Raw genomic sequence first — 10,526 nt, 5'->3', positions numbered from 1 at the left:
TCCACAGAATGATTTCAGGTTGTAATTCTGTGTACGGGAAAGCGCATGATACAAAAAAATCAAGCAGAGCAAACAAGGGATCTCATCCGACCCCGAGAAGCAAAAATCGGGTCACATTTCAGTTCTACTCTAAAATCCCGAGCTCGTTTTGTAACACATACGCGGCACGTGGGTTCTGCGGCCGAGGGTCGCGAGCGCCGACCGCAAATCAGATTATATTTCTTAACAATTGTCCATTCCCACTCCACCAGCATGGGGTAACGAATAAACCACTATTCATTCGACCACCTGACTTGAAACCGAAACTTTTCGGGTAACTTGTTTTCCTCACTCCTTTCAATTTGTTTTCGTAATCTTACTTGTTTTACGTGCGCTTTAGAGCAAGGCTTATCAACTTGTGGGATATTAAAATATGTTGTGTTTCCATTCTTTAAACGTGACGTAAACCAGATGTCGCGAGCTCAGCCTCGCTGGAAAGTGGCTCGAAAAGATTTTCCAACTTTATCGATTAAAATATTGCCTTTCGATTTTGTTGCCGCCGTCTACAACTTAAAACAAAAACAAACCAGCTCCAGTGGCGCAATCGGTTAGCGCGCCGTACTTATATGACAGTTACGGAGACATGCGGAGGTTGTGAGTTCGAGCCTCACCTGGAGCATAACTTTTTGCCAATTTTTTTAAATGAAACGCAAAAACATAAACCACAACTTACTGCACGTCGGGCTAGTCTGGTAAATCTAGGAATCGGCCCCCTGAAATCTGGGATTCACCCCCCTGCGATGGCCGTTTTCCCTATGTGTTAATATAACAAAAGTATTGTTGCAGTGGTTCTGAACAAGAATACCTATAAAAAAATTAATGTACATCTCAAATGAATAATGTTTTCTATAAATTATCCGACAAAGTGTGTATTAGGCTGTGTATAATGCTGGCAGCTGATTTGCTTCAAGAAGACGGGCATCAGAGCAACTTCAAACATCAGACTATTTTGGTTTGATGCATTTAGTAGCTGCAGGCCCGGGCGTCTCTGTGGCGCAATCGGTTAGCGCGTTCGGCTGTTAACCGAAAGGTTGGTGGTTCGAGCCCACCCAGGGACGAAATATTTTTTTTTTCAAAAGCTTACAGGTGGTTCACGTATGTATTGGATATTAATTTCCCACATAATGTTGCCCCTACGCTTAAGACATTGTGTATAAATACAATGCTAGAAATATAACAGATCTATACCGAGTGTTTCAGACTTTTTTACTTGCGCGGGCCCTGATAAATTCCTGTTTGTATTTTGCTGATCAACACTATACCTGCCGCGTTGTTTTAGCAAAGAAAATGCCACATAAACTTTGAGAACTGTCAGAACTTTACAAAATATTTTTCAATGTGGAACGTGCGACTCTCATTGAACTTCGTCGCGTTGTTAAGCCAATTTAACAATATTCTCTGCAACTTTCGGTGCTCAATGGTAAAGTAAATAATAAAATTTAGCCGCTTGGGCGGAAATAAAATTTTCGTGCCACAAAAAGTTAGGTCCGGCTTCGAAAATGCAGAAAAGCACTGCTCTTACAGACAATTAAAAACCTTTATACTTAAGCAATTATCTGTATGTTGTCTCTTGTTGGCGTCCTTTTGTAATCAATAACTATTTCATTTTACAGTCTATAGCCTACAAGTGAAACATGTTGTCTTTATTGTAACAATTTTTAATCTCTAAAATTTGGTTTTTCTAATTTACCCCCTACAAAATAGCTGACTAATGAATCATACGTGATCAATAACAATTTCGAGTGGGAATGACTGTCTGTGTACTGAACCGAATCTGGTCTGTGGTTTGAAAAAAAGCATCACCTGACACCGAGACTTATATTGTTTAGGCTGCTGTATCCGATTATCGCGCGTGCCAATTCGTGCGTGGCCAACGAAGGTTTGGAACAATGGCTTAAAAATAACATACAGGCGCTCCAAACTTTCACGTTTTGTCTGTCAGATATTGTTGCCTGTTTTACGCCGAAAGGCGATCAAGAAACACCAAGTTCAAGGCATGACTTCCAAATGCTCGTTAGCCAATGTTTAGTTGTACAGGTTGTGAAACAAAATGCTGTATGGAGATTAGCGAAACACATTTTCATTAATAGTATCATCAACGAGTAACAGAGATAAGCTTACGTTTTCTTGTCAAGTGGACGCAGTATTATGGTCAGAGGTGACACCGGATCTATCTACATCGAAGTTGCCATGGTGTTTTTGTATATCTTTAGTGCTTGTGGAACAACGTAGAGGTGCCTTTCTCAGATTGTTTACATTCTTATGTGAATTTCCATGATATGAATATCCTACGCAGAAGCACATTCTCCACGCAGTCTCGGCCCAAAACGACATATTATAACTGTCTGCTATAAATGTTCTTTGGTATTATTTCGATTCCTTGCTTAGTGCACTATAATGATTTTCCACATGCCTTATAAAACATTTTTGGACTTTCTGATTATTATGGGTAAAAATGTTGAGGTATATTTATGTTATTCTACACTATACGTGTGCGTAAATTGGTCGCTTTGGGCAAAGTGATATGGGTTTATTTATATTTGTTTTCCTACGCTGTAACAAACTTCAGATCCTAAAAGTTTTCAAATTCTTGAGATGGGATTGATGTCATTCATGTTGATTTCGTTGTTATGGCAACATTCGTGAAGGTGATTGCCCCAAACATAAAGCAGAAAAGCCCTTCGGGATTTTTGAGCAGGATGACTTGGGTTCAAATCCTGTTGTAGGAATATTCATTGGACATGGTTGAAATCATTACACTATCATGTAACAGCAAATTGAATATAAGCAAACATTTTCCGGCTTGTGTTAAACATGAGGGCGGGAGAGAGGAGAGAGTTTGACGAGGTGGAGAATGGTAAAAAGTAAATGAGTAGGGTTGGACACGGACAAAACGAGTACAAATGCGGATACCTTTCGCTAGAATGTTGTTTTTAGCGAATGCGTCATAACGCAACCCGCCTCCTTTCATCCGGAGCAACTGGTATGCTGATGTACAACTGGAAAAGGAAAGTTTTTACTGTACATGTGCATGTGATTTACAGTACATGCTCTTGTGAGCAATGGTCAAGCTGAGTGGTCTGGTGGGCGCCTACCACATACAGCAAACTACGTTCATGGATAATATAAAAAAATCAAGGTAATACGAATCGTTGTGTTGCTGAGAAATACATCCTTGAATTCAAGCTTTTTGAAAACTTTTTCGAGTTTCATGTATGTCCACCAAATGATGAGTGTCTGATTTCTATTCTCTCACGTATTTTTCTTCGCAAATGATGTTGGCTGACATGTTGTCAGGAAAAAGATTACCTTTTTGTTATCTTTGAAACAAAACAAATCGACGATAAGGTGGTAAAAGAATCAGTACGTGGAAGCAAACTCAGACTTTTACTTCGCGATAGTGAATCGACAGGAAATTGTCCATCGAGCTTCATGGCGTGAACGTTGTTAATTACACCCACAGGTGGGAGCATAAATGAGATAAATATGTTTTGCTTTATCTGCCAATTTCCCTCTTTCGCGCAACAAAATGCCGTCGCAATGCAAAAACAACGATACCATTCTTTATTAAACAACTATACGACCCGTTGATTCAAATACGCGAAGATACAGCATAACTGCAGGAATTACAGTGTTCGTTCCTCACAATACACGTCAACAACTCATGCACACGTGGAATCGGATGCGGTTTCGGTCATAAGCCATGCGTAAGTCAGCTGTAGACTTGCAGTTAGTAGGCAATTTTTGGGCAATCTTCCAAACACAACAACACCCCTTTGCACAACTTATCACCAGGTAAACGAAGGCCAAGATTACGAGCAGAATACTATTGTTGATGTATTTCTAAACTACAGCAGACATGAACAAAAGTTAACCCTTTTTGTTGTCGCCCATGTGGTTACATGCGAACATAAATTTGGCAACCACAGGGTTTGGTGCTATTAATACCCACGCCAAGAACGGCAATATTTAACGCATAAAAACAAATGTAAACAAAGCGAAGAGAAGCATGGCGGGGAAAGAACTCGCAACGCATCTAAGCGAAACGGAAACAGTTTAAGTGGGCGAAGAATTAGGAAAAAAAGGAGCCCCGCGGTTGCTTATCGACGGCAAGTATTACAGCAGGTGTTGACAGGGAAACCCCACAGTTAAGGTAATAATCGTCGTGCTGTAGATATCATATGGGGTATTTTCAGCAGACTAGACGTTAGCCATTAGGCGGGGGCGCTAAGAACCTACTCATTAGCGCTTGCAGTTTATGTATAAAGTTTAATTCCAGTCCGATATCTGACAATTGTAACTGTTACTTCTGACCACGTCAAGTGTTGTAGCGTGTATGTGTGGGACAACTCTTCAATTCATCTTTTAGTCTCTGTCGCTTAAAAGCTATCGTTTTTTAATGTTAGAATACAGTTTAAAGGAACCGCAACAACCAATGCTTAACACGTCGTAAAATATTTCAGAACAGTGGTTTAAACTAAACATTTCTGTTGAATGTAAACTCAAAACGATTACAGAGTTTGCGCAGGGTGCAAAGTTCGTGAAAACGTCAGTTTGGCAAAGGCTATTGTCTGTCAGCGATAAAAACACCAATAGCTTGTCTTTTTCGAAGCAAATGTATCGAAATAAATTTTAAAAAATACTAAAGTTTAACATGTTTTTTTTTCTTCAACACAGTCCATAAATTAAACAAACAACGGCAAAACTGCTGAGAAATAATGCAAGATCAACGGTTATCTTATGACAGTCATTGGGGCCCAACCAGTTTCTGCGACAAAGAAATGTTTCATGGAAAGCCGTGCAAACAAGAAGACTTCAATGGCAACAATATGGCGTCGGCTGCTGCCATTCAAAAGCGCCGACATCTGACCGACTGCTCGCAGAGGGAAGCGAGGCGTTCGCACGATGAACCACGTTCGCCCAAACACAAGCCCAATTCGATAAGTTTTTCGGTTCGGTCTCTACTTGATCACAACGTTACTTCACCTTCGGACAGTGGTTACGGTAGCGGAAGTCCAAGCCCTGATCAGACAAAGGCCGGAGATCCAATGTCATCGCCAGTCTTTATGAAAAAAGAACAAGTTTTAGATCAAAGAACACCTACGTCTTCCGAGGATGCTGAAACCCGAGCTTTTTCCATGCTGCCCACGTACTACCATAGCCTTCTTTATGCAATGAACTCGCAATTCTTAGCGCGACAATTTTCTGTTTCCCGAACTGACGGTTTCTTGACGCCGGGACCTGGTGCACTCAAAGCCGGCCAAATGGGTTTATCTCCTGAAGTCAATCCGCTGCTTACCAGACAACTGGCCGATACCACGTTCGAAGAAAAATATCACGCAAAATCAAATGAACCCCTTCGTGGGGAGAAACCCAAGTTAATGAAACAAGAAGAAAAACCCGAAGAAACGTACCAGAAAATTTGCGACCGATTGATGGCAAGGCCCATAATCACCAATCCAGATTTTGTCCCAAGCACTGAAATACCACCTCTGGTGCAAGCGAACCCTTTTCTCAGGCCCGCATATCCAACAATGACTATGTCGGTGTTGCCCAAGGACTACTACATGATGCATATGGGAAAGCTTCTGTGGGATAACGCAATGCGGAATGCGGCGAGCACTGTAGCAGCGGGCAACCTTCCAGACTTGAACATTCCTAATAATTTAGCGACGTCACTTACTTCAGAAAGATGGAAAAAACTTGCATCAACCACCTCTCGCCATGCTTTAGGGACAGCCGCGCAAATAAAGGAAGCATCCCTGTCATCGTCGGAAACCCAGCACCGGGAAACGCGCCTTCCGAGTCCGGGGAACGGGGAACTAACTTCACCAGGATGGAGTTTGTGTAAACACGAGCGTAAGTGTTACTTATTCATAGTTTGTGTATTCATCACGTAGGACGATTATTCATATATTCGCCGTATCAAATGTAAACAAACACATACTGCAACCTTTAACTACATAATGCTCTTTTTAGGATTCCCAGAGTCCAATCACCAAAGGAAAAGAAAGCACGGTGAAGAACGCGAACAACAACCCGAAAGAAAAAGGTGCAGGTCAAACACGTCATCCTGTCACGTTGTGGGATCTGTGAATTCAAGCAACAGCACCAGTGATGCACGAAGCCCACCAGACAACCGACCTTTCAATGTTTCCCAACTAACGTCAGCGTCTACAGCAAACAGCAACACCTCGTCTGTCAGCAGGTATAAATAATGCTACAAATCGTCATTAACTATGTATGCACCAGTATGTATTTTTTGACAACGGGAACATGATTCTTTTGGCAAAGAAATCGCAGTCAATCTGGATCAAAGCCACTTTTTTGAATAAATTGAACCGAGAGATGTAAAACCATGATTGTGGTTGTGGCTATGACCAAGCCTGGCTGCGATGTCAGTGAATCGAATCATTAAAATAAAATAGCTTGTATCCTAAGTGACCCCTTTGGTGGGGAATTCCTGCCTTGTCACGTGTATAGCATGAAACATTGTGCGTTTTCTTTGGTCAAATTAACAACGTTCAAATAACTATTGCTTTAACAGTAATTCCAGTTCTGATCGATGCAAACGAGATTCCAACTCCGGTTACAAGTCCCTTCCTTATCCTCTGCGCAAAGAAAACGGAAAGATCGTCTATGAGTGCAACGTGTGCATGAAGAAATTCGGACAACTTTCTAATTTAAAGGTAGGTAAAAGCGTACAGATTTAAAACATTGTTGTAATAGCATCGGTGATGAGTTCTACCGAAAAAAAATCGCACACTCGATTTGGTATTTTTAATAAAGGTGTAATTTCGTGTTCGCCTTTACCTTCCATGACCAAGTCAAATTGGGAGCGTTTTACAAAACACTCGGGTAACGTTTCTTGTTTTAAAAGGTTCATCTTCGTGTTCATACCGGCGAGCGGCCTTTCAAATGCGAGACTTGCGGCAAAGGTTTTACACAGCTTGCTCATCTTCAGAAACACCACCTCGTTCACACTGGAGAGAAACCTCACGAATGTGGAGTTTGTTACAAACGATTCAGTTCTACCAGCAACCTTAAGACCCACATGCGACTCCACAGGTGTGTATATGTGTATTAACTTTTTATTCATAAGTTTAAAACAAAACATGCATTTTTTTGTAGCAACCAATATTCCTGCAACGTGGGCACGGTGATATGCAGGACGGGCAGAGATATTTGCGTCCCTGGGTTGCCCCCGCGGCCTTACGGTCACACTACGCATCCCTCCCCTATGTGGTTCTAAAACGTCCTCAGATTGCCAAACGAACCCATTACACAAGGTGAGATGCGCCACTATATAAGACCTCCGATTTCGTTTTAGGGCGCGTGCTCTTTTATGATTTTTCTATGCTGATGGGTCAGAGAAATGCCACGGAAATACCCAGAAAGGTTTTTGTCGCAAATGCACTCATTATTGTTTTGCCCTCGCTTGCTTTGGTCTTTAGGTTATTATAGACTTGCAAACTTTTACCTTCCCATGAAAGCTCTAACGAGTTTGCACCTAATCGACCAAACGGTTGATTGCGGTTCATCCAGTTAATGGCCTAAACGCAATTTTCTAAATGAAGATGATACCACATTTACTCCCTTTCCGTTGCATTTCGGTATTTAAATAGTATTCAAGTGTATAGTAGAACAAAATCAGACCACTTTTGTGGGCGTTTCGTTAAAACCATAAATTACTTTTTCGGTTCAGCTGAGATTTATGGATCATCTGTTCAGTACCTTGTGGGGGGGTACGATTTTCATCCATCTGGACCTGTCACATTTACCTCATATAAAATAAGTTATGACATATTAACAATTTTTCAGATCTGTCGGATTGGACAACAACATCAACATCTAGACGTCAATATTTAATCGGAAAAACTTTGCTTGTCACATTATGCACACCACATAGTTGGATAGCCGCGCTACAATGCGAAAACAAGAAGCAAACATATCTACGTAGGTGTTTTTGACTGCTTTTTTTCCAAAAATATTTTTTGCTGGCAACATTGATGGATACAAAACCATATGATATATTGGCTTACGCGACTCGTTTTACCTCCGCAGGAACAGACTTTCCAAATCACTGACAAGAAAAAGTTCTGACGATTTTCATGTATGAAGACGTCTTGCTCAATAGTTATGGATTCGGTGCAATCATGTATTGCTGACGTTAGAAAGATATTATTCAACGTTGTCGCGTGTGTATTGCGCACTGATTTGACGTTTATATAAATATTTCATTGCGAATGAATTAATGTTGCAAGTATTTGTGCAATTCTCGTACTGCAGCACATGAGAAGAATATTTAATTCTCTTGTATTATCTTCGAACTTCCGTACATTTTCAAAGCTTGTTTGCAGTCTTTCGTTTGTATGCGCTCGAAAATTAAAGAGCAATGCACAATTGCATGGTGTGACGAAAAGTTTTGCAAAAACAGATTTTTTTAAACTTTGAACAGATTCTTTTGATTTTCGAATACATTGCTGAGGCCATATTTTTTAATTGTTCAAATAAATTTAGGTTATATCAATTTGGTCGATCGATATCAAGTATACAGGGCCATAACAGGTGCATTGTTGCAATGTGAGTTTACAATACGGAAGTGCTTTCTATTTGGACCCCTGCTGAAATTGGCTATGATTCATTTTGCCGCAATAATTTCCTCAACGCTCGCACGAGGAGAATGTTTAGGCAAATCAGTGCAAAGGCGGAACACAACAATTTGCATTATCCCACTGAAGTCCAGCTGCAATGCTAATTTTAAACCTCACGAAGTTTTAAAGCTTGGTTTAAGTTGGGTCGTGCCAGCTGACTGCAAATCGACGGGCTATATACACTTTGCCATCAAAAATATCGATGTATGCACACCACATATCACAGGTAAAACCAAAACCAAAGTTTCATTATAAATTTGTGATAGTTTTTGACATCCAATAGCAAAGACAGGGTTTAACAAGTTATATTTCAATCGACAAGAAATGAGTCTAGGGCAAATGCTCTAAACCAGTTTTGCAAATCTTTGAGACATTTTCCGCATGCTCGTATCAAAACCATTCAAACGAGCCAAAGAATAAAGCATACAGCAAGTGCCAATACCACGAACTGCTCGTTAACTAAAATAGAACTTTGAGCTACCTTCGCATGCAAGCAAACTAATCGCACGATTCTGGTTTAAATATGACGAAAATACGCCTAGAAACAGAGAGGATTTGCAAACAGGAGCACAGCATGCACCGCTAATTTAGTTTTGCACAAAGGCCAGAAGCGACAAGTGGGCGCAATGGTCTTGCTGTTGCATTGACAAATACTGTACACACATAAACCTACCGCGTACTTAAAAGTGTGACCGCGCTTGTGATTGAAGAAGCTTTAATTTCACCAAGCTACCACTTTTCGAGAGTAAAGTTACAGGCGCTTAGCACGCAAATGCGCTTGCCCCATCGATCACTGCACAATCGGTCGGAAATGAAATGGAAACTGGGAAAACAGAGAACAAGCTGGTTGTCCTTCACCTGACTTGGCGCCCAAGGGCCCCATGCGAAATTAAGACGCCCTATTGCGTCACTGATCCATTCAACCCAGATTGTAACACCAAATAATCCACACAGTTCGAGGGACTCCCATGCTCGGAAAGGGGATCGCATTCGTTTCGGGCAGTGTACAAACAGGGGCTGTTCGGTGTTGCACGTTGTCTCGTTTCTCAGCAACCCGTTTCCACGCACTTCACCCTTGATATCGTGCTCACGATATGAGGTAAAGGTGACTCCGAACTCGCACTGCGTCCTGTTGTAACACCTAACATAGACAGCTGTAAAAATTTTGGCACCATGGACGGCATCGGCTATATGCAACGTCTGGCAGCCACAGGTTGAACAGAGAAATTACTGGAAGTGTTTCAGTTTTGAATGCGATTTACAAGCGAATATGTTGTCACTCTATCTATCTACTCTGCCATGGCAGACATCAAATTACGTGTTGTTCAGGTAGATTATTTTCAACAAGACACAATCACTTCGCAAAGAGATCAACAGTCAGTCAAAGGAAGTGGCCATAAACCACATATTTATTGGTTACTCACTTTGAACTGGAAATTTTATGTAAACTCGGATTACTCGCTAATACCAATGGGCGTATGATCCAGGGCCGCACATCGAATTTTATGGGTCGCAAAAATTCAATGCCACAACGATCAACACTTAACTGCACTATTTCATAAAGTTTTTCAGTCGCTTTAATACAATTTGACATATGCAATAAAAACTTACTATCAAACAAACATAGGGGGATGCAGAAAATTGAAACCAGCTGAATGGGGTGGTAAGAAAGAGTTTGTGAAAACACGATGTAAGCACAACATATGTTTATTGTTCGATTCAAAACTATGCTTAATGCCTTGATCAACTAATGGCAGGAAATTGTAGCGCAAAGCCCGACGCTACGGAAGGACGCGGTCGAAGTTTTGATGGACAAGATAATGCAATAAAAAG

The 10,526-nt window shown here is 41.0% G+C and overlaps 1 protein-coding gene and 2 non-coding genes across 3 annotated transcripts; all 3 read left to right on the top strand.

The window, feature by feature from the left end:
- Positions 1 to 568: 568 nt before the first annotated feature.
- On the top strand, positions 569 to 658 carry Trnai-uau (transfer RNA isoleucine (anticodon UAU)). The gene is given in 2 exon segments: positions 569 to 606; positions 623 to 658. It is a non-coding gene; the product is annotated as a tRNA-Ile (tRNA).
- Positions 659 to 1,023: 365 nt separating this feature from the next.
- On the top strand, positions 1,024 to 1,097 carry Trnan-guu (transfer RNA asparagine (anticodon GUU)). The gene has a single exon. It is a non-coding gene; the product is annotated as a tRNA-Asn (tRNA).
- A 3,627-nt stretch (positions 1,098 to 4,724) lies between these two features.
- Positions 4,725 to 8,394, top strand: LOC145894015 (uncharacterized). The gene is made up of 7 exons (XM_082982446.1): positions 4,725 to 5,898; positions 6,019 to 6,247; positions 6,587 to 6,728; positions 6,920 to 7,107; positions 7,171 to 7,328; positions 7,861 to 7,995; positions 8,104 to 8,394. Exons 1-5 carry the CDS (start codon positions 4,758 to 4,760, stop codon positions 7,289 to 7,291), a joined length of 1,821 nt encoding a protein of 606 aa, XP_082838572.1. The 5' UTR covers positions 4,725 to 4,757; the 3' UTR covers positions 7,292 to 7,328; positions 7,861 to 7,995; positions 8,104 to 8,394.
- Positions 8,395 to 10,526: the final 2,132 nt, after the last annotated feature.

Source organism: Ascidia mentula, chromosome 3 (assembly GCF_947561715.1).
Source record: "Ascidia mentula chromosome 3, kaAscMent1.1, whole genome shotgun sequence".
Taxonomy (NCBI): domain Eukaryota; kingdom Metazoa; phylum Chordata; class Ascidiacea; order Phlebobranchia; family Ascidiidae; genus Ascidia; species Ascidia mentula.
Note: the sequence above shows the minus strand (reverse complement) of the source record. Positions and strands in the feature narration are given on the sequence as shown.